Genomic DNA, 24596 nt, shown 5'->3' with positions numbered 1-24596 from the left:
TGGCCAAGAGAGCCCTCACAAATCCCATCTTTTCATGAGAAGTGATTTTACCACCTTTATACCACATACCCTGTGTGGACATTCCAGAGAGAAACATAATTTTCCATTTCATGCCCTTGGAAATGAATCTCTGCCTAGTAATGGGGATAAACCCAATCTACAGGTGGAGAAATTGAGATTCAGAGATGCTTGGCTGAAACAATAGGAATAGGGAACTTGGTTCCTGAGCTGCCTCCCTCACCTCCCTGTGCCCAGGTCATGAGTGGGGCAGTGGTGCTTGAACCCCCAGAGCCCTCTGGCCAGGCAGGAGGTATGTCTGTCTGTGAAAAGGGGCCCTGAGGGGTTTTTTACTTCAGGTGCCTGTGATGTGTCAGGGAGGGGCTGGAGGAAGTGGTGGAACCAGTCCATCTCCTTCAACCTGGGAAGACGGCCAGTCTGGGACCAGTATAAAGGGTGCCCTGGCCCCTGCTAAGCTCAGCTCAGCATTCCACTAGAAGCCCGTCCAGCCATCCTTCCTGTGGGCCTGGTAAGTGTGAGCCATCCCCCAGGGATGGAACTGGGAGCCTCCAGCAGGCAGAGCATGGCGGGGGGCCCAGCCAGGGTGGGTGCAGGCATCCTAATGGACTGGGTTCAACTGCAGTACCTGTGCTTCTAATCTAGAAGGTCTCCGGTCACTGTGCTGAGGGATAGGTGTCATGGGATGGAAACAGAAAAGATGACAATCTCCTCCTGTCCCCGCTTTCCTTGGGGCCATGTTTTGGAATGTGTGTGTGTGTGTGTGTGTGTGTGTGTGTGTGGTATATGTGAGAAAGAGTAAGAGTGAGACAGCGGGTGGGGGCAGTGAGATGGGGATGCAGCATGAATATGGCCAAATTCTTTCCTCAAATTCTTTGATTTAGGTTGACTGTGATTTTGCCTCTCTTATGAGGGCAGAGGCTTCAGGGAAATGCTTGTAACTCTTGGTTCTGTGGCAAAAGGGGAAAATTCAGAATGGAGAAAACTTTCTATTTGGAGAAACCCAGGCAGAGCAGGGGCAGGAAAACCGAACTTACAAGTGGAGATTTGGAAGAGCCAGCTCCATTCTCAGCAAGATTGCTGCCCCTCCCGCCACCCCTCACCTGAGCACTGGGGCTGCAGGGAAAGCTCAGAGCTCATGACGAAAGTAGATCTGCAGTTGATAGACCAACGTGCTCATTTTAAAGAGGAGACAGCTGGGGCCCAGAAGGGCTAAGTGCTTGGCCCAGGAGCACACAGTGTTTCAGTGAGATATTTAAACCAAGAATATTGTCATGAGACTCCAATCCAGGGCTCACGCCATGACCTCTCACCTCCTCTCCATCATGGGCTAATGGCTTCCAGGACTTTCCTAGGACCTTACCTCTTTCTGCTATGACCTCAAACTCTTTCCTCCTTGGAGGTCAGAGATGAGGAGAGGCAAGGATGAGTCGCCAGCAGGAGGCACAGTGGCGCCCAGCCCACCCTTGCGGAGCAGCTCTGGAGACAGAACTCTTGCAGGAAAGGAGGCTCCCAGGAGGGCCTCTCCCTGCCTCTCCCCATCACTACCCTCCCTCTGCTACTTCTGGGGAATGACAGCTGGAGGTGGTGGGAGAGGCCCGGCCCCGGGGACGAGAGGGGCTGCTGAGGAACCAGGCACTGATTGCTTGGGAATTCCTCTACTTCCTCTCTTCAGCCACCCCGCTGACCCCTTCTGTTTTTCAGGTTGACCTGAAGCAGCTTCCAAGATGTCCCAGCAGCAACACACTCTGCCAGTGACCCTGCCCCCAGCCCTCAGCCAGGAGACCCTCAAGCCTGTTCCTCCTCCTGCTGATATCCAGCAGGAGCAGGTGAAGCAGCCAACTCCACTGCCTGTCCCATGCCAGGAGGTGCCCTCTGAGCTCCCAAGGGAGGTCCCCTTGGAGCAAGGAGAGAAACACACAACTCCTGTGAAGGGGGTGCCGGAGCAAGACTGTGAGCCCCAGCCCCAGAAGCTACAGCAGCAGCAGGAGGAGCAACAGGAGCAGAAAGGGCAGCAGCAGCAAGAGGAACAGTGTGAGGACCAGGAAGCAGAAAACTTGGAGCAGCAGCTGGAGGAGACTAAAGCACAAAGGGGGCAACAGCTAAAGGAGCAGCTGGGACAGGAGAAGAAGCTACTGGACCAGCAACTGGATGGAGAGCTAGCAAAGAGAGATGAGCAACTGGAGAAGAAAGGAGAGCAGCTGCTGGAGCACCCGGGACAGCAGGAGAAGCAGTCAGAGCCAGCAGAGCAGCTTGATGGGCAGCTCGAGCAACCTGCATGTGTCCCAGCTCCTGGCCAGGCCCAAGAGACCCACCCAGTCCAGTCACTGAAGGGAGAAGTCTTGCCCCCCGCAGAGGAGCAACAGCAGAAGCAGGAGGTGCAGTGGCCTCTCAAGCATAAGTAACCACCCCCAGATCCCAGAGGCCCTCAGGCCACCGTACATAAGCGGAGAGCTGAACCAGTGGCCTCACTTACCTCAGGTCCCCCAGTCTGGATGGCCCACCTCATCTGTGAACCTGCCTGACCCTGTCCCTCCGCTTGTCTCTGTGATAGAGTGGGATGGGGGAGGGGGGAGCTATTGCTCAGCACCTACTCCTGATGACTCCAGTCCCACCCCATCCCAACCTCAGGTGGCCAGAGCCTCTGCCTGAGGACAGTTACTATAGCCACTCTGACGCCATCCCCAGTATTATAGCAGAATCTGTGAGTGTGTACAATGATACAGAATAAATCCTGGAAGTCTGGGATCCTGTATTCTCTTTGGCGTTTCTTTCTCTGCCTCTCACCATATTAAAAACCCATGTATGGGTCAATGGTTGCAACTGACTCTCTTGGCCAACTCCCAAAGGAGGACAGATATCTTGACCCTCCTCTAACTTTGTTCCCCAAACCACCCAAAACTTTGAATAGCTTCTAAAATGAAACCAAAAGAACACCAAAGCAAAGGAACACTTGCCAGTTTTGAAGGGGGGATAAGTTTTTCTGGTTGGGGGAAGAGGATCTGGCTGTCTCAGCCCAGCACTGCCTTATCACATGGAGCACAATTTTAGCCCAAGGGGGTGGGGAGGAAGTAGAGTTCCTTCTGGGTTCTGGTCCCTTCCTGGATTTTCTCTCTGTAGAATGTCCTCATGTTTTCCAAGAGTCTTATGCACTGCCTACTTGGTTAAAGAAGATTCTAGAACACTATTAGAAGCAGATTTGGGCAAGGTGAGGAGAGGAGAAACTCCTGGGACCGGTCTTCGATGGGGAGTATGACAGTGTCACTAAAGGAAGTAAAGGCTAGGCCCGCTGAAATCATGGAAGCTAAAATGCTGAATTAGCTGGAAAAATACAAATGCAAGGTCATTGTATCCTTTACCCTCCCTGACATTTCTGTAGTCTTTACCACCATCAATCATTTCAGGACGTGGAGCTCTCTCTTTCCTGGGGATCACTAGCCTTTAACTATTTAACCACATCATCTCAGGCAGTTTTTCTCATTACTCGTAGGCATGAGGATAGGTCAGGGACATCCTTACAGATACTTCCATAGGCACCCAAACTCAATAGGTCTGAATGGCATTTAGCATTCCCGCCCCCCCCTCCCCATCCAACTCCAGCAACATTCACTATCTTTCCTCCTTAGGTATTCTCTCTCTTGAGGAACAATATTACCACTTGTGCTTTCATCTAAACCAGAGATACCATCATCATTCCTCATCTCTCTTCTCTTCTTCCCTACTCCCCACCAATGATCAAGTCCTGGCTCTCCCTACACACACCTCCCAAGCCTGGACTGAGATCATTTCTTACCAGAGCTTTTGCAAAGGCCTTCAAGCTAGTTTTCTTTATCCTCTGTCCATCCACCCATCACATAGAGGACAGAGTGTTCTGCTTAAAATTCTGATCTAACAGCATCACTCAGGTTAACACTTGTCAGTGGCTCTCATTATTTAAGGGACAAGAGTTAAAAGAAAGTCTGGGTAGAATGGGGGCGGGGGGAGGGCAGGAGCTTGGGAGCAGAGGGAGAAGTGGTTAGAAACACCTGGAATATATGAAAAATTATTTTGAAGTCTTAGGTTTTGATTTTTTAATGGACCTTATATTTTACAACAGTTTGGGATTTACAGAAAAGTCAAGGAGAGAGTATAGAGTTCCCATATACTCCACACCTAGTTTCCCTTATTAACATCTTGCATTAGTGTGGTACATTCATTATATTGATTAACAAAATAATATTGATACCTTATTGTTAACTAAATACATGGTTGCCCGGCCAGCATGGCTAGGTGGTTGAGCATTGACCTATGAACCAGGAGGTCATGGTTCAATTCCCAGTCAGGGCATATGCCCAGGTTGTGGGCTCGGTCCCCAGTGTGGAGCATGCAGGAGGCAGCCAATCAATGATTCTCTCCCATCATGGATGTTTCTATTTCTCTCTCCCTCTCCCTTCCTCTCTGAAATCAATAAAAATATATTTAAAAATAAATAAATAAAGAACGTGGTTTATTCTGATTCCCTTGGTTGGTTTTTACCTAATGCCTCTTTTTGTTCCAGGATTCCATCAGTCACACTGTAGTTGTCTTACCTCCCTAGGTTCCTCTTGACCCTGACAGTTTCTCAGACTCTCCTTGTTTGTGGTTACCTCGACAGTTCTGAGGGGACCTGGTCAGTATTTTTTAGACTGTTCCTAAATTGGGTGTGTCTGATGTTTTTCTCATGTTTAGACTGGAGTTATGGGGTTTTAGGAGGAAGAATACAGAGGTCAAGTACCATTTCAAAACATTATATAAAGAGTACATCCTACTGACATTATCAACTTGAGCACCTGGCTGAGGTAGTGTAAGTCGGGTGCACAGGACAATAAACATGTCCTACCTCAGCCCAGACTCCAAGGAACAACGACTATTTGGCTTCTCAGTAGTGCTGCTGCCCCTTCACCAGGACACTCCTTCTAACTTAGTGAAAGGACAGTCTTCTGGGCTTTCAGAAGAACAGATTCAGTTGATGGGCTTGGTGGATATAAAAGAGCTTCATTCAAGTAAACCCACCTCTCAAACTCTATTCTATTATTAGCACTCTGCTAAAGTTCTGCATCTCTACCTCATTTAATGTGGGCCATTATTTTTTCCAAGTTCCAAAAGGCGACTCAGCAACAACAACAATAATAATAACAATAAACAAATGAAATGGCCTGACCAGGTGAGGCGCCATTTTGGAGGCTAAAAGGATGCTGCTACAGTTGACACAGGTGGCACTGAACCCAACTCCGCTACTTACATTCTGGCTGACCTTGGGCAAGTTGCATAATCTCTCTGATCTCTTTCTTCATGGTTTTCTGAAATTACTCAGGCTGTTATGACTAAAATACCATAGATGGAGTGGCTTAAACATTTATTTCTCACAGTTCCGGAGGCTGGGAAGTCCAAGATCAGATGCTGGCAGATTTTTTGTCTGGTAAGAGCCTATTTCTGGTTCACACACCACTGTTCTCACTGTGTCCTCACGTGGAAGAAGAGAGAAGGGTGATCTCCTACATAAGGACACTACTCCCATTCATGAGAGCTCCACCCTCATAACCTAATCACCCAAAGGTCCAACCTTCTCACATTGGGTATTAGGATCTCAACAGAGAAATCTGGGGGCAGGGGAAGGGGTAACACAAACATGTAGTCCATGTCAGTGGTTAAAAGGCAGACAGACATACTGACCTTTCTCTTAACATTGGTCTGGTTATGAAATAATATTTGCAAAGGACTTGGCATAGGGCCTAGCTTACAGAAAGGGCTCAGCAAATGAAAGGAGTGATTCACATAGCCCCTTTGGATTTCAGAAGCCCCCTTTATTTTTGTTGCTGCTTTTTATTCACTGCCCTAATTGGCCCGTTAAAATAGGCTTGATTTATTTCTTATATTCCAGGCACTGTTCAAAGCATTTTTCATTTTTTAAACCTATTCAATCCTAAAAACATGGAACATAGTATCGAGTATATAATAAGTATCCTGGCTGATTTTGATTAGCTAAAGCAAACTGCTGGGGAGTGAGGAAACCTTCTCAAAAGGACTACAATGATTAGCTTTTGGCATATGTGTTTTTTTAAATATTCCTAGCACGAAGGAATGAGAATACAATTCAAGCAAGAGGAATCCACAGCGGGTGTCTTATCAACTCTACAGGCTAGCCAAGAGAAAGAGCATCCAAGATGGACTGCCACTCTTCCAAAGTGTCTGTGCTCTCTTGCTGCTCTCTAGTGTCATGATTCGGAAGTGCAAGACAGGAAGAGATGGGCTCCACCCAAGGAAGTCGGAAAAAGCAGAACTTGGGTGTCCAGGTTCCATGTGAGACACTGCCAAGGAATGGTGATGAGTAGGGTAGTGTGCAGAGATATGAGACAATGCACATGTGACTCTACTAACAATAACCATCCCCATTTATTGAGTCTTGGACATACGTCAGTCACAGTGTCAAAGGCTTTGCATGCATGATCTCATCTTCCTGGCTCAACAACGCCATGATGTAAGTGCAGTTATCCTCCTTACCTTAGAGACAAGCAGTCTGAAATTCAGAGAGGACAGGTCATGTTCCCAAGGCCATTCCACTGGATTGAACCCAGATTATGTCTGAATCCAGAACCTATGCCCCTGCAAATGCTGTGGGGACTCCGCAGTGGGAAATCTCACAGGAGGTCAAGGACTCTTAGAGTGCCTTCTTGAAGAAGATGACATATGATCCAGGCTTTGAAGGACGAGGTCCATGGGATGGATACCTCAAGAATATGGAGCAGGGTTCCAGTGGGAACAATCTGGATGAAGGAATAGATGAGGAAATGGTGTGGGTGTGAACGGAGGGAGTGACTGAGTTTGGCTGGAGTGTGGGAAGGGGAGCGATAAAATGGAAATACAGCTGGCCTCGATACCATGTTCTGTGTTCTTCCCACCATGTTCTTCCATAAACCCACTGCTCCTGGCATGAGGTGGCTAAAAATGAAATAAGAAGTGTGATTTTTTTTAACCCACATGGGACGACAGAACCCACCAGCCCCATGTGATTCATACTGAACAGCCTGGGTTCCCCAGAGCAGGCAGGGACACTGGTGAAAGGCCAGATTATTCAGTCCAGTTGGCCTAGTCTGAGATGGTACTTCTGCCTGGGAGAAAGAGAGAGGAGAAGATTCTTTCAATAAAAGGCCACTTGGTACAGTGACCTTCTCTGGACCCCCAAATGGGAGTGTGCCATCCAAGAAAGTCATGTGTGCTCAGGTGGACAAAGAGCTTACTTTTAAAACTGAGGCACTTTTCTAGAACAGCAGTGACACACAACAGCAAAGAGACTTCCACCTGGCACTGGGAAATGTACCACTGCTACCTCGCTAAATTTGAAATAAAAATTTAGATTAAAAATATGCTTTCAGGTTCTGACAAGGATCCAAAATAAGGAACGGGGTAGGAGCCTCCACCAGTGCCTTGGCTCAGCCCACCTTCTGAGAGCAGGCAGAGTGACCTTTCTCGTGCAAAACTCAGATCAAGTCACTACCAGCTCAGACCTTCCACAGCCCGCACCCCATGGAATCCAGCCTCTGCCTCACTCCCTGAGCTCACCTGCTCTAGTCATAGATGCTCACTGAACACAGCGAGGAGCCCTGTCTCAGGGCCCTTGCACTTGGTTCTTGCTCTGCCTCTACCCACAGACCTTTGCATGACCATCTTGCTGTCATCCAGCCCCAGATTCCATGTCTCTGCTTCAGAGAGGCCTTCTTTAACCAGGCTAGTTAAAATTATCTGTTATAGTTTTTGTCATAGCCCTCATGACTTAACTGACTTTGTGTTATTCATTTATTTGTTAGTTGTGCATGTGTATATTGTCTCTCTTCCTCCCCGTGATGTATGAGCCTGTGTGGGCCTCACTGTGCCTTGTTCACTCTGTTCCAGAAAGTGGCCAATGCATGGAAGGGACTCAATGAGTATTTGTTGCTGCAGTCACACTGACCCTTCATAAACAGTTTTCTACGTATGGGTTGTTCTAGGTAATTCCTGCCCTTCCCCACTGATTGGGTCTCACAAAGACCTTTGAGGTACATCAAGAACAGGCCCTCATGAGTCTAGAAATTAGTCAGTGCCTTAAACTAATTCCTGGACTTCCCCTCCAGATGCCTGATCCTTAGGCTCTTTTGGACTTTTGTTAAAATGCTGGTGGCATGATAAAGTGCTTTGCTAGACAGGTAGGGAGGGAGGAGGACTTCTCTGAACCAGAGCAATAGGTAAAGTTCTTTCCCAATCAGGAAACCTCTAGGATAAAAGGGAGGGTGTCCTTGACCTTGGCTTGCCATGAGTGCATTGGGGACACAATACTGAGCAGAGTCTATCTCCTCCAGGAAGCCTTCAGTAATGCCTCCCTGCTGGTTTATGTCCTCCTCAACCTGCAACAACAGCCTCTACATAACTCTACCAAAGCACTAACTGCATATATTAAAATCATTGCTCTAGGGTCTGAGGACTTACATAGCAGAAACTATTTCTATGGATCTCTGAACCCTCAGTGTCTGGTTCACTGCCTGGAACATAGTAGGTGATCACTAAATGTTGAGTGGATATAATCTTAAGGTCTGCCTGAGTGAGTTCTCTGTCTTTACACCATTCCTTCCCTACAGTCGTTAGGTGGTCTTACCATGCAAACAGCTACTCAATGCCATTGGCATCCAAGACCACACCCCTGCATAGACCACACCCCTGCAAAGACCACAACCCTGCATAGATGCATGGGCTGTGAGGACAAGTTCCTAAGCAGCTTCACAACAAAAGGAGGAGCCCAGAGAGGTAAATCCGGGACTTGCATCATGAAGATACCATTCTATTTATGCCCTTCCCTGAAGAGAAACAGACATATCTATAAACACAAAAGATCATCACATACGTAAGTCTATAAGTATGCGTGTGGGGGGTTGTTTTGTGTCTCTTGTTTATGTGTGTGTGTGTGTATGTATGCATGTGCACGCACACCTCTTTTTGGATAGAGGGTGAAGAATTTGTCGCCTACTATAAGTATCTCCCATAACATTCTGTTGGGACCATTCATTCAACAAGTATTTATTGGGTTTAGCGCCACATTTATTTGAGTTTGCTAGTAGGCAACCTTGGAAAACTGATATTTGGTTGTTTTGTTCCTTAAGACTGCTATTCAATTGCTCCTAAAGCTAAAACTCCCTCAGCCACTGGTCTCATCTATGGCACAGCACAATCTCAATTCCTGGAACACTTACTTGGATCTTGTTATGTGCCTCGCTCTGTGCTAGTCTTTAGGGGGGACAATTGTGGCTCTCTCCTCCAGGGTTTAACGCTATTGAGGTTAAATCGTATTCCCAAATATCTCAAGAGCCAAGAAGTACATTATACATATCCTAGTGGATGTAAGAAAAGCTAGGGAAGTGAGACAGAGTGTCTTTCTTTGGGCAGAGAAGACACACTTCTTGGAGTGAGAAGACTTAATGAAGAAGATGCATTAAAATTTTATACTTCAAGGCTATTTTTTTTCTTTCCTACTCCATATGGGACACTCAAAATATAAGAAGATACTCATTTAAAATGGAGATAGCTGCCAAAACCGGTTTGGCTCAGTGGATAGAGCGTCGGCCTGCGGACTGAAAGGTCCCGGGTTCGATTCCGGTCAAGGGCATGTACCTGGGTTGCGGGCACATCCCCCGTGGGAGATGTGCAGGAGGCGGCTGGTCGATGTTTCTCTCCCATCGATGTTTCTAACTATCTATCTCTCTCCCTTCCTCTCTGTAAAAAATCAATAAAAATATATTTAAAAAAAAAAAAAAAATAAAATAAAATAAAATGGAGATAGCTGACATCTCACTACATCTTCAGCTGTCCCTCTGTAATTGTCTAAACTTCATTTCCAAGAGAACTAATTTGTTTCCTAAGTTGGCTTTGGCCTCCATGCTACACTGCACTTTCATTTACTCTTTCCTCTCCAGCTCTGGGCTCCACGGTCTCTGAGGTTCTTCTATCATGTCCCTTAGCCTCCAAGTCCACCACTTGCCTCCTCCCCCACCTGAAACACATTCTGAACAACTCCCCCCCCCACCCCCCACCCGCCCTGCCGCCAAGTTTTCCATCACCAGTAGAACCTTCTTATTGGCCCCCATGAGTCTGCGCTAGGTCAGCCCTACTGTGCAATCCTGCTAACCTCCTTTCTGGACCCACAGAGGCGATGTGGAAATGCATAGGTGCAGCCCTGGTGACCCCTAGCCCATTCAGCCCAACTTGCCACAGTGCTATTCTTCTCTCCTGAGCATTTTCTCGAGATCTAGTCCTCTCCTCAGAGAGTCTTATTTCTCTCTCCATAGCCTGATTCTCAGTGGAAACTAGGATTCTCCATTTACACAAAAATCGAGCTCCGCTTTTGTTCACTTTTATTTTCTCCAGCTATACTCTAAGCAACTTGAGGACAGCATCATTTTACCCTGCTTCCATTCTGGACGGTACCCAACTCTGTGCTCAGCAAACACCTGGGGATTCATTTTATTTACCTAGACTTCCCTCAGAGCCTAAGAAAGGGCACTGCACATAGAGAGTCTCTTACTGAGGGTGTGTGTGTGTGTGTGTGTGTATGTGTGTAGCAGAAAATATAGAGACATCCACCCTCATGGAATCTTGGCATAACTAAGAATTCCAGGCAATTTGCTTGTCTGGGTTCCACACACCCACTTGCTGGTATGATCCCAGTTGAAGTGAGTGTGTGGAAAAGAAGGAGGAGGAGGCAGGGATGGGGTCCTCCATTGCCTCCATCTACTTAGGACCAGCCTCCCTGCTGAGAGCAGAGGGAAGTTATCCAGAAGCCAGGGGTCGTGGACCTGAGGCTCTGGGATCCACACTTGGGATGTTGCCTTCCATGTTCTGGGGCATCGCCTTGTCTCATGCCCATAAGTGGTGGGAGACCAGGACTCAGCCCTTCTGGCTGATTCTTTGTATCTAAAATGGAATTATATTTAAAACTGCTTATTCAATGCATTCCTCCTTAGATTTATTAAAAACCAAGGAATGATCCCATATTTTAACATAGCAAGGATGCATTTTTATATAGATAAACAGTCATATATTATAGATTTCTATATATCTGTGGCAAAAATAGATTAGACCTACTTGGGAATACTCTCCATTGCATTTGGAATATAATCTTTTTGAAACCTGCATATAATTGGACACTTTTGTGGCCTGGTTTAAGAGAGCTTTTGCAAAAAGCAATTCAATATTTTATACTTAAGGTCACCATAAGAATATCAAGGAAAGTTTCCATTAACACTCAGAGTGAAATTTCTTAGAATCACATGTCTTGCCACCATATCTAAATATAGTTAGATAGATGGATTAGATATCACAAATTGCACCACCCCCCCCAAAAAAAAACCACAAACCACAAGCCAAAACAAAACACCTCTCCTTCCTTCCTCATTGCATATAAATTCTACCAACACCCAGGCACGCAGTGTGTGTGTCTGCACATGCATTTCTCTTCCTCTCTCTCCTATGGCTCAGTTCTTTATTATGAAGGCCAACTTAGCATTTCTGTTTTCTTTAATTTAGTTTTATATTTTTTCACTTGCCCATTTCCCAGATTTTGAACTTTATAGAAAGATAAGGAATTCTCCATTTGAAGGACCCAGATGGTTTGTAATCACTTATCATATCTTCCCTTTAATGTTCACAAAAATCTAAATCTTCAAGAGGATCTTTGGTCCCCCTGATGCTACTTGGAAACTGAGATCTCCAGCTTAATCATCCCTCCCAGGCCAGAGAAGGTACAAGCAGATGTTGCACCCTATAGACCTGAATTTTCTAGGCCAGTGGTTGTCCTTCCTTCCTCCCAGGTCACTGAAGCTTAGCAGAATGTATTCTTGGTTGGGGGATGAGATGTCTCATAAATACTGTTTAAAATCCTTCTGGGAAGAGAAAAGTGCATCTTGTCTGTTTCTTACCTCTGCTCCTATCCCAGCAAACAGGTCTGAGCACACAGATGCCTCTGGCCTCCAGCTTAAACTTGTCTGACGTAGCTTAAAGGGGGAATCACTGAAGGTTTAGTTGTCTCCTTTAAGAGAATCAAGGTTAGGGCCAGTCTAGATGACAACTGTCCTCTCCCTGAGGGACAAAAAATAAAACCAAAGGTCCTGGGGTCCTACTGAGGGATTGGTCTCACCAAAGACAACCCTCAAATTCTCTGCACCGGTCTGCAACCCACTTAGGGCATAGGCTGTTCCTCAGAAACCCTTGTGTCTCTATTTCAGGGAGAGGGGAACCAACCATAACCATCTAGAGAGAAAGGCTTACAGAGAAACAGGAAGCTCATCTACCTCCATCCACTATTCTGAGTTTGACTTGTTCTTCTTTCTTACCCACTAGCCAGAAAGGGACAGGTGGGTGTCATGAATTCCTGTCAGAAAGACCATGTGAGCAAAGACTTCGCAATGACAAACAGCAGTTGTCTGCCAGGAACTGCAAGCAGGTCCTTATTGATGGGCAGAAGCATGAGCCAGGGAGTGGTGAGATCAAGTTGGGAGGTAGGTGGGGCCATCATATCAGAACTTAGACTGTCCTGAATAAAGAACCTATAAGGAATTCTATGTAAGAGCATAGCATGAGCTTGTTTACATTTAAAATGTGTTTATTTAAAAATTTATTTTGACATAATTTCAGTCTTACAGAAAAGTATCAAAAATAGTATAAAGAATTCTTGGGTATCCTTTACACAGAATCACCCAGATCTCTCTCTCTCTCTCTCTCTCTCTCTCTCTCTCTGTATTTAAAGATATAGATGCATAGATAAAAATGTATGTTTAGGAAAAAGAAAATAAAACAGACAGATATAAATGTATAGGTATATGTATCTACCTGTATATATATATATATATATATATATATATATGGCTTGTAACATATGTATGTACATATTAGAGGCCCGATGCATGAAATTTGTGCAAGAGTAGGCCTTTGCAGCTGGGATGGCTGCCTGGATCCCTCCCTCGCAGCTGCGGCGGCTGCCTCCATCCTGCAGCTGCAGTCCTGGCTTTTGCTGGAAGGTCATCTGGAAGGATGTCAGGTCTAATTAACATATTACACTTTTATTATTATAGATATGTATGTACATATATATCTATATATCCATATCTATTTATCTATCTGTGCTTTTTTTGCCTTATTTTACCTGAACATTTTGAGAGTAAATTGCAGAAGTGATTCTCTTTGCCCATAAATACATCTGTGCATATTTCCTAAAAACGAGAAATTCTCTTACATTTGCCCTTTAAAATTATCCTTTGGCTTCTGTCTAGAAGATGGCTTGCAGCTAGAGAGACTGCAGATGGGGAAATGGGAGAGGAGACCTCTTCGGCAGCCAAGGCAAGAGCTGATGAAGGCCAGACCAGACCAGACCAGGCTGGAGGCTTCCTAAAATCTCATACATGATGGGTGGTATACATTACACATCCAGGTGATGCATCGATGGGACATGGTAAACGGTGGGATGTTGTCAGAGGTGGTGTCAGGTTTCTGGTCAGATCTGCTGGGCAGGTGGTAGGTGGGGATGGAGCTGTTCTCCGAAATGGGGCATGAGCAGCGGGAGGGAGGGCAAGTTTGGTTCTGGACATGGTGAGACCAATGTGCTTTGAGACACCCAGATGGAGATATTTAAGAGGCAACTGGATGTACCATGGATCTGAAGCACAAGGCAGAGTCTGGGCTGGAAACACAGATCTGCAAGTCGTTCCTGTCAAGGTGGTCATTCGGAACGCAGGAGTGAGATCCCCGGGGGAGCCAGGAGCCTGGAGGCAGCTGGCTCCCTGTTGAAACTCAGTCTTTCCGGGACCTCATTCCACATCTCGGGGTCATGTAGAACACAGTGAAGCTGTAGTCCCCTGGGGCAGCAAGTACCTCAGGATGTCCCTGTCCCTATCATGACAGTGAAACCACTGGTTACGTACATGGAAAAGCCAGGTGGCTGAGGAGCTAGCTGTAGGGGCTTTGGAGGTGAATTACTCCCTTATGCTGGTGCTTCCTAAAAGTCAGGAAGGAGACAGGCAGTTTGAAGGGGCTTATCCTTTCTGATCTGAGAGGCTGGGTAAAGGCAAGAGAAGCGTGTCTCCCTGTGTCCTGGAGAGTCAAGAAGACAGGGGTGGGGTGTGGGTGCCAACAGGCCTGGTCCTGCCATCATTGCAAAGGTCTGACTTCGCGTGGGGAGGTGGGGGTGGTGCAGGCAGGAGTGAGGAAGACGCTCCTGCTAAGATTTTGACATCAACCAAGCCTGTTTCATTTGTTGGTTTGTTTGGGTTTGGTTCAGTCGGTTTGGTTTTTGATCAAGTATCTAGAGTGCAAGTCCTCCCGCTGGCATTTTATAAAATGTGACCTCATTTAAGTCACTTCCCTTTTCCATCTCACCTTTTCCATACTTATCCGTGATAAGACGGGATGCGCCACATTAATGGTACCAGATTTGGAGGTTTCACTCTGTAATCAATAAAGAGGACCACTGTTTTATTTTACTGAGTAAGAAAAAGAGCCTTTACAACCTCCATCCCTTCTGTAAAGAAAGATCACTCTAACACCAATAGCTCCGGAAAGAGCATAGTCTCAAAAAGCAAACAAAAAGTAAGACCTTCCAAAGAAATAAAACTCAGCAGCCTATACCAACCTCTGGAAAATGTAGGGACACTTCCTATTTATTACTCAGTGGCTTGTTGGGAATGTCATCGAGTGATGACAGTCCTTGGACCAGGAATTGAGAATGTTCGCTCTGATTACTGGGCTCCTTCCTGCTCTGGCACCTGTTAGTCTAGACTCTAGACACTTGCTGTCCCCTGACTAAGTCCTGCTACCAGGAAGGAGAACTGGCCTGAGGGGCCCTGGCACTTCGGCTTCTTACCCTTCTTTTCTAGTGTTCAGTGTGAACCTGGCTCCCAGCAGGGGCCACTCCCTCCTTCCATCCCTCATCATGCCGTCCTGTATCGCAGCCCAGCCTCAGCTGGCTGGGTGCCCTGCTGAGCCAGACACACATGTGGGAATAGGACCTGTTTTTCCTTTCCCTCCTCCCTGCCCTCATCTCTACATCCCTATTCTTGTCACTTAGGATCAAGACATCTCCCTCCCCTCCCTTTCCTCAGTCCTCCATCCTGTGAATTCTTAGTTCCAGATCATTTTTTAAACACATAAGGCTATATTAAACGTGGTTATTCAATTATATACGATGGGTTTGTCATGTGACTTTTATAGCTTTATTTCATTTTTTAAATTTATTTTTCATTACAGGTGGCATACAATATATTAGTTTCAGGTGTACAACAACATAGTGATTCAACCTTTATATGCCTTACAAAGTGGTCACTGCAATAAGTCTAGTCACCGTCTGTCACCGCACACAGTTATCACTTGGAGTGGGGGAAACGAGTTAAGTCGGCTCGCGTGAATTGCGCGTACTCCGCGGGAGCCGTCTTAACTCGGTTCATAGATTTGCGGTGGAGTGCGGGAAACGTGTAAACTCGGGCCGATTGTAACTGCGTATTACCAAATATTTGTTTGTTTGCCGTTCACAAAGATACCTACCTGCGTATGCGAACCGTTTCATACCCATTGGGGTAATAGGTATCATAAAAATCCCTGATTTTGCGCGGGAAACCTAAATAATTGCCCGCGCCATCTTATATTTTGGCGGGAAATTCACCCCACACCGGAGTGTTATTATGATATTATTGACTCTCTTCCCTGTGCTGTACATTAAATTCCCATGACTTTCCTACAACTAAAAGTGGGTGCTTCTTAATCCCTGTCCCCCTTTACAGCCATCCTTCGGCCCTCGCCCCTCCAGCAACCATCAGTTTGTCCTCTGTATCTAGGAGTCTGTTTTCTTCTTTAGGTCCCACATGTAAGTGAGATCATACAGTATTTGTCTTTCTCTGTCTGACTTATTTTACTTAGCATAATACCCTGTGAATCCATCCATGTTATCACAAGTGGCAAGATTTCATTCTTTTTTTATGGTTGAGTAACATTCCATCGTATATACATATCACATCTTTTTGGTCCACTTGCCCATCGATGGACATCTTGGTTACTTCCATATCTTGGCTGCTGAGAACAATACTGCAGTGAGTCAAGGTCATTTTTAACCCTGTGCTTCCCTTTCCACCTCTATTGCTGCCCTCTTAGCTTTGGTCCTTATCATTTCTTCTCTCCCAATACCTCGCCCTGCCTCCATCCTACCCACCCTCTCCCCTTCTCCCAGCTCACTGTGCACACTGCTGCCAAGCCAGTCTTCAAACACCCTCGTTCAGTCTGTCCCTCCTTTGACTCCCAGTCCCTATGGGCAAATCATGCTGTGTTTACACCTGGGAAGGGCCTTAGGGATTATCATGTCTTACAAAGTAGAAAATCTGAACCTCAGAAAGAAGACACCAGTGGTCCAAAAGCACACAGATAATTGTTTCTAGATCCAGAAGGCTAACCAGGCCTTCTAAATATAAGCCAATGCCTATCTATATCCCTATGCCAACCAATAGAATTTTTAAAATTTAGAGGGGTAAGGTTGGGTTGCGGGGAGGTGGAGGAGATCTGTAATATTGTCAAATATATATATATATATATATATATATATATATATATATATATATATATATAGTGTTCCATAAAGGGCTACTTCTGCACTGTTTGAAGCAAGAACTGTACCAAGTGCCAGGACACAAAGGAAGCCAATGTTTCTGCACCAATGGGCCCACAGTCTCAGAGCTTGTCATGTCCTCCTCGATGCGTGACTGGCAACACCAGCCTGGCCCAGCAGGGTAACCACTCCTCTGAGCTCCCGTGCCACCCTGTCCCATCCCATGCCTCAGGTCCTGACTCATGGCGTCTGCCTCGCAGCTCCAATGCCTCTGTCACACTCCCCAAGGACACCGGAGTGATGCCTGCATAGTGTGGCCATCAGTTAACTCATGAGTTTTATGTTAAATCCATTGATCTCTCTTTGCATGAGCCCTAATCACTTAGGGCAGTCTTTTTGTGGTAGAATCAGCTACTTCAAGAATGCATCACTTCTACAACCAGAGGACAGAAAAGAAATAGTCAACCTGAGAGCCACCAATGCAACCAAATGATCCTCTGGGCATTTGGGTGGCATTATTCATTGGCTTCAATCCCCCAAGAAGATCATAGGCTCCTTGAGGGCTGAGTCTGTGTGGCACTCAGTTCCCCAGCACCCAGAGTACCTGGCGGGGGTCGGCTTTCTGTGCATGGGATGACCGACTAGGTCCCTGGGAAGCTCAGCTCCTGCCCTGCTACCCAGCTGGGCCCTGATCCTCTTGGGCCGTGTGTGCTAACAGGCGTCTGGAACCATATGGATTCCCCCTGCCTCCCCCCAAAAAATGTATACACAGACTTTGAATAATTATAAAGGCAGTGTTTATTAAAATATATTTCATTTTCAACGTTGAGTTGTTAGCTGTTAAAGTGTGTATATATTTGGGGGACATCCTATAGAAACTGAGCAGCTGGGTATCTGTTTGCAAGCCAAAGACATCCTGGGGAATAGGTCCCTCTCCCACCTCCTTCCTCCAATACATAGCCCTCATCCTCACTACCTCACTGCCATGTTCATATTCCTGCAAGTAAAACGAGGATGAGATGAACCCTAAGGAAAACCTGAAGAAGAAAATGTATTTGGGGGCCAAATGGAGCCTTTGCAATGGGAGGGAGACAAAGGAAGTGGAGGCTGTAGGCCTGGGAGATGAGGACCTGTGGCAGGGACATCCACATTTCATCCCATTAGCCTTACTGAGAACTGGCCTCATGCCCCCATAAACACCTGGGGCTGTTAGAATGTGTGTGTGTGTGTGTGTGTGTGTGTGTGTGTGTGTGTGTGTGTAAGAGAGACAGAGGATTGAGGAAGAGAGAGTGGATGCTCATGAAGGCCAATAATACCACCCAAATGCCCAGAGGAGCTTTTGGTTTCATTGGTGGCTCCCAGGTTGCCTATTCCATTTTTGTCCTCTGGTTGTAGAAGCGATGCATTCTTAAGGTAGCTGATTCCACCACAAAAAGACTGTGCTGAGTGATTGGGGATCATGCACAGAAAGATCAAGGAATTTCACACAAAACTCATGAGTTAGCTGATGGCCACACTATGGAGGCATCACTCTGGTGTCCTTCGGGTTTAATTTCTCCAGCTAATCCCAGTCAGACAATCAGAAAATAACTGTAAGATTTGGAAGGAGGAGGAGCATAAGAGGACCTGATTAGTTTTATTGTCCCATCCCACTCACAGGACCAGTTCTGAGAGCTGGGGATCACACTATGTCCAAGCGATCCCCTTCCCAGGGAGGCCTGGATGGCGCTGGGTCTCTCTCAGGTACTAGCCCAAGCCTGAGAGCCCAGGGGGTCAGGACCGTGGTGTAAGTGAGAGACCATTCATCTCCAAGCCTGTCTCCCGGTGTGACATCCCAAGATCTTGGTATAGTGTAAGGCTTTCAGTAGAGCGATGACTAAATTCCACGTCTGAAATTTAAACCACGCCACCCTCAGTACTAGCTAGCCTATTTCCAGTTCTCTCAGCCAAGGTGTTATGACACTGGGTGGCAAGTGCCACTACTTGCCTTTAAATTTTGCAGCTACCGATTCCATACTTCTCAGGGTGTGTCTTGCCCTAGTATTCAGAGCCCAGCTCCATGGAGCACCCAACACTGGTTGAGCACTTCTGTTGTGCCAAACACTATGCACATTCTTTACACGTGTTGCCCATTTTAATCTGACTGCTGACATGCAGCATGATGTTTTCATCCTCTCCAGCAGATGGGGAGACTGAGGCTCAAAGACATTAAGTGCCCAAGGTCACCCAACTGGGAAAGGTGAGATCCCCAACCTGAACACCACTTGGAGATTGTGTAGAGATATGATTTATCCTTTGTCAGGCACATGGAGAGCATCCCAACCTGTGTCATCCCTCTTTGTCCTGGAATCCCTAACAGGAGTGGGGGACGAGTCAGGACTGGGTATCTCAGAGCTCAGGATCTAGGAGCAGCCCAGGTGACTCATCCAGAAGGTCATTCTAAGTCAGTGCTTCTGGGTTCCTCCACCCTCTCCATTTCCTAATAATCATTTGCTGGGAAACCAGGGAGTCTAGATGACGTATACATACATTTGTAACAAGATGGGGAGGTACATACTGTCTGCTGTAACCTCCCAGTTTCTATTAATGGAGCCTAATGGGGTTCTCTACTCCAGGAGAACAGAGGGCTATGGCCTCAATTTATTGTTGAACTAATTATAGGCAAAGACCCCAAGCCACTTCCCACCCGTTCAGGTGAATTTAGCTCTGAGTCTGGTTAAGTCAAAGTCATAGCATTGCTGAGTTTAATGGGCTTCCCAGAGAGCCACTGACCCCCTCAGTTGCTAAGTTTCCCATCAAACAATGCTCTCGCCATAGTCCACCCAGCCCACCACCTCCTCTCCACCAACCAGAACATCCCCGAAAGCTCCCCTCACCCCTCACACATTCAGCATTGTCCTGAATGCTCCATGGGACCATCCCAGATGCCAAGGTTCTAAGTCAAAAGTGACAAGTGGGTTTGGAAATCCAAAGCAGCCAGACCTTGTAAAGTGATGGGGAGGAGTGGTCAGGCCAGAGTGAAGGCACCGTCATCCCCAAGTCCCGCCATGCCAAGAGGGTGGCTGCCAGCCCTGGGGATGAGTAAAACCTAAAATTTGAGGAAGGATAGTTGAATCCTATTGTAACTAGGGACTAATTAGGACACCCCGATCCTAGGCTACCTAGTGGCCTTGGGCAGGTATAAAAGGTGGACAGGCTCAGAGCATCTCATACCGCCTGGCACTGCCACACTCAGAAGCTCCGGTGAACTTGGGTAAGTCTGGCAATGTAGCGCTGCTCCTCACAGCCTTGCTCCACAGGCTCCCAAACTCTGACCAGGAGCTGAGGCTGGAGCTCTGGGTGGTTTGGGCATCACTCTCCTTTGTATCCTTTGGGATCAATCTGGCTCCCTCTGAAAGTCCTGTGAGGAGTGTGGGAAGGTGGGCTGAGATGGGGGTGTGTCTGCTCAGAGGCCTGTGTCCTAGCTGGTGTTGAATCTTGCCAGGTTCAAGACAGAAGTGGTAGAAGGAGAAGGGGGCACCAGGTATGGGGCAGAGCGACCTTCAGAACTGCCCTTTAAGGGAGAGGTGGATTCAGGGGGAAGGACAGCAGGCTCTGGGGGAGTGGAAGTGCAGAGGCCCAAGGAGGACAGAATAACAGGGACAAGAGGATGTGTCACAGTGGCCAGGTCCCCCTCCGGGAATCAGGGACCCTGATTTCCACTGGCCTCCTCTTGGTGCTGAGTGGCTGGGGAACAATTATTTTCCTCTCTGAGTTTTGCTTCCTTCACTGTAATTAAGAATTGAAAAGGTCTGATTCATCTCTATTTGCCTCTTTACTATAACTTCTCTTAGAGTGTATTTAAGATGGCCTTTGCACCCTTTTTGAATTTTCAGAAATTTACTGAATAAATTGAAACACACAGTGCTTATCATGTGCTAGATACTCTGTGTGTGAACAAACTCACAGAAACATGCATACATTTACATATGTATGTATGCACCTTTGTATGTATGTATTTTTATATAGTTGTTAATTCTTACAATAGCTCTGAGAAAAGTGAGTGCAGAAAGTTAAGTAACTCGTTCAGTTACACAGCTAGTTAATGTTTTTTGCCAGGCCTCAGATTCTAGGTAAACCTGGTCCAGATGCCATAGTCTTTGCCATACCAGCATATTACTTTTGTTGTCTTTCTCCCGAACTTTTCTACTCTCTCCTTCTCATTTATTTTTTTGTTTGCTTCCCCTCCGTCCCTCCATCCCTCTTACCTTCCCTCCTTCCCTCCCTCCATCCTTCCTACGTTCCCTTCCTCCCTTCCTCCCTCCATCCCTCCCTTCCTCCCTCCCTCCCTCAATCCCTCCCTCTCTACCTCCCTTCCTTCTGTTCTTTATTTGTCTCAGGAAGGGTTGAAATGCTTTACAAACATTTAGCTACAATTTATATCACACACACACACACATACACACACACACACACCTTAAATTAGGAAGGTGATCAGGGGGCAAAGAAAAAGCAGAGCAGGACATGAACTTGGCAGGAGGTTCACCTGCCCCAGGAGGCTTTAAGCCTTGCTCACTTTTGTGTCTTTCTTCTTTCAGTTGAACATCCAGTCCAGAATGTCTCAGCAGAAGCAGAAGCAGTGCTGCCCCCCGATTCAGCAGTGCTGCGTCCCACCACCCAAGTGCTGCCCCCCACCTCAGCAGTGCTGCCCCCCACCCATCCAGTGCTGCCCCCCACCTCAGCAGTGCTGCCCCCCACCCAAGCAGTGCTGCCCCCCACCCATCCAGTGCTGCCCCCCACCTCAGCAGTGCTGCCCCCCCACCCAAGCAGTGCTGCCCCCCCACCCATCCAGTGCTGCCCCCCACCCAAGCAGTGCTGCCCCCCACCAGTCCAGTGCTGCCCTCCACCTCAGCAGTGCTGCCCCCCCACCCAAGCAATGCTGCCCCCCACCCAAGCAGTGCTGCCCCCCACCCAAGCAGTGCTGTCCCCCACCCAAGCAGTGCTGCCCACCACCCAAGCAATGCTGCCCCCCCACCCAAGCAGTGCTGCCCCCCACCCAAGCAGTGCTGACTCCCATGTCAGCAGTGCCACATGTACAGGGAGAAATAAGCCTGGACATGTGACCAGAGGCCAAGCCCCAGGAAAAGCAGAGAGCAAGAAGTCAACCCCTTCCTTCCAACAGCCAGATGCCAGCCACACTCACCCACACCAGGGAGAAGGCAGCACCAGGATGGCAGCTTCCTCCATCTCTACCACTTATTAACTGGCAGCTGCAATTTCCATATCAGACAAGGATCTGGTCCTAAACTGTATAGTCATCTTTGCTGACATGTACCTACATCGCCCTGTCGGCTTCTTGGAAACCTGGCGAGACTGCCCGGATACCCAACCCTCAGACGGTTCCATCTGCACCTGTTTTCCAAACAATTAAATGTAATTCCTCTGGCACTGATGTCTGATTATTTTGTTGTTTGACAATTTTACATTCCTGCAGATTTGGTATTTTGCTCCTCAAACCAGAGTCTCCAGGCAAGAGCTACATAGTGGAGGAGAAAGACTGAGCCAAATCAATTGTGATTCAGAGAACAAGCTCCAAGGACTTATGGGTCAAAGGGCATTGAGGATAGGGCCTTAAACATTCACCCACAAGTAAAAGAAAAGACCAAAGTTTTTTCAAGTTAACCAAATTTATAATTTGAAGAAAGTCTCTGCAAATATCATATAAACAACACACATGTATGCACTGGATATATTTTATGGAGATCACAGTTCCAATTTTTCTTCAGTTGGGGATGATCCTGAGCTATTTCCCCCACCAATCTCCTATTTTCAATTCCATAAATTCATGGGTGATTGAGGTAGCCAGATAATTCGGACCCACAAGTAATCCAAACTTCTTCTTTCTATTTCTTCCACCACCTCCCAACTCACATCCATCCATTTCCACCAAACCTTTCTCTTAAAAAATAGTCTACAAATTAGGATATTTGAACCTCCTCTTTTACACCTGTCTCCCCTTTCATGCCTCGGCTCCAGGGGAGTCACTGAGAATCAGCAGAAGTACCCAAAAGAAGCCATCAGGAAAAATAATGTAAACTAAAACTCTGGGTTATCCTCAACATGTATTACAGGCCCTGGAGAATGTACTTAGCTAAAGACTAACGCTTTTAGCATTGCTTCCCTGGATGGTGAGCTCTTAGTCCGCCATTAGACATTCTTCAATGACTTTGAGCTATGTTCCATCCACCCACCCACCCATCCAGCCATCCACCCATCCACCTATTCACACATTCACCTATCCACCCATTCACTCATCTACCCATTCACTCATCCACCCATCCATCTATTAATGGACTCATTCCATCCATCAACATATCAGTGCACCCTTAGGAAGCATCTCCCCTTTCCATTTGCTCAGAATATAATGGGCGCCATGAATGGACCCAGAGGGAGTTATGCCAATTGAAATAAATCAGACAGAGGAAAACATATACTGTATGATTTTACTTAGATGTGGAATCAAAAGAAGAAAACAAATGAACAAACAGACTCCTGGATACAGAGAACAAACCGATGGTAGCTAGTGTGGAGGGGTTGGAAGGATGGGTGAAAAGGAGGAAAGGGATTAAGAAGTCCAGAACACAGCACAAGGCCCAGGGCCTCTTGGTTTAAGCATGCCCATAAGAAGACCTAACTGAGACCCCTGAGATAAGAATTAGACATAAGTTGGCATCCAATTAAGGGATGACTGGGCAGGACGGGTCCCTCATTTCTGCCCTCAGAGTTCAGAGGAGATAGAGAGGGAACTATGAGGGCTGTTGAGGGGAGGAAGGAGAACTTGGCCATCTCTGAAATCATGGCATCAACCATAGGGATCCCAGAAATGTCTATCCAGTGAGGAATGCCAGAAGGTGGGATTTAGAATGGGATGACAGTGGGATTTGCCAGTCAGGGAGGAATGCATTCCACAACTGGGCACAGCATGAGCCACTGCCATGAGGGCAAGTGAACCCAGAAGAGCCATCCCTCCAGCCTCTACGCCCTATCCACAGTGGTTAGAGCATGGCATCTGTAGCCCCCTACACCAGCTGGATACCTCAGAAGATAGCTCTAGTCTTGTGACCTATGGCTCATAGACATGTCCGCTGGAGTATAACATTCAACAGAAACTCAAGTAGGACATATAGAAACTATTGACAAGTTATGTAAACCTTACCTGAACTCCCTGAAAATGATGAGAAGTTTTAAACTTCCCCCACCTTTAGACATCTTATTCAGCACACACTCCAAATGCCTTCCCTCTTACCCTCACCCTCATATATTGTCTTTCCTTTCTTATTTGGATTCCCACACCCTCTTTCCTTACCCTCCCTCCCTCAGTAAAAATTAGGCCTAATTTTGCCTCTCTGGCTTCATTTTGTTTTCTCCTCTACCATATGTGCACAAGTGCTTGTGTGTGGACCATCTTGTTGATTTTCCCCTTACGTCCATTATGCTGGGTCTGGATCCCAGAACCACCCCTCTTGTGCTGTGTGACATGAAATGTGTTACATGACTTCTCTTGGTCTCACTTGTCTCATCTGCATCATGGGGAGAAGAACATCTCTTGAGTTTAAAAAGTGTAAGCATAGCATGATCCAAATAAGTGTATGATCAATGTTAGCTATTGTCTTGATTAATATTCTCCAAGTCCTGTATGCAGCAAGCCCACAAGCAGCACCCTCTGCTTATTCCCACAAACATGAGGACAGGAGCTCCAGACCTTTAGTGACACAAAGATATGAGGGACAGGGTTTATTTTAGGGCCAAAGGCAAGGACCAGTTAAGGAAAGCAAAGGGTCTGAATGGAAATCACAGGGAGAAACAAGATTTAGTCTCAGGCATAACTATACCATTTGGCAGTTGCCCTTTTCTCCCAGAAGCTTCTCCTCTTTGAACACCTGCCCACAAAGGATCTTGCTCTCAAGGCAGTGCTGGGCAG

At 46.8% G+C, this 24596-nt stretch overlaps 1 protein-coding gene across 2 annotated transcripts in view; it reads left to right on the top strand.

Moving 5' to 3' along the window:
- Nucleotides 1-487: 487 nt before the first annotated feature.
- Nucleotides 488-24596, top strand: part of IVL (involucrin) — a 68633-nt gene continuing 44524 nt past the window's right edge. The window contains exons 1-2 of one of the 2 annotated variants that reach the window (XM_070396826.1): nucleotides 488-526; nucleotides 1720-2763. In XM_070396826.1, the coding sequence (XP_070252927.1) occupies nucleotides 1743-2420 (678 nt within the window). In that variant the 5' untranslated portion in view covers nucleotides 488-526; nucleotides 1720-1742 and the 3' untranslated portion in view covers nucleotides 2421-2763. Of the gene's footprint in view, nucleotides 527-1719; nucleotides 2764-24596 lie in introns of those variants that run through there. The other variant, XR_011468704.1, reaches the window with a different exon arrangement.

Source organism: Myotis yumanensis, unplaced genomic scaffold (assembly GCF_028538775.1).
Source record: "Myotis yumanensis isolate MYYU_CA2020_CCGP unplaced genomic scaffold, mMyoYum1.0.hap1 SCAF_17, whole genome shotgun sequence".
NCBI classification, from domain to species: domain Eukaryota; kingdom Metazoa; phylum Chordata; class Mammalia; order Chiroptera; family Vespertilionidae; genus Myotis; species Myotis yumanensis.
This window is presented reverse-complemented; position numbering and strand designations above follow the sequence as displayed.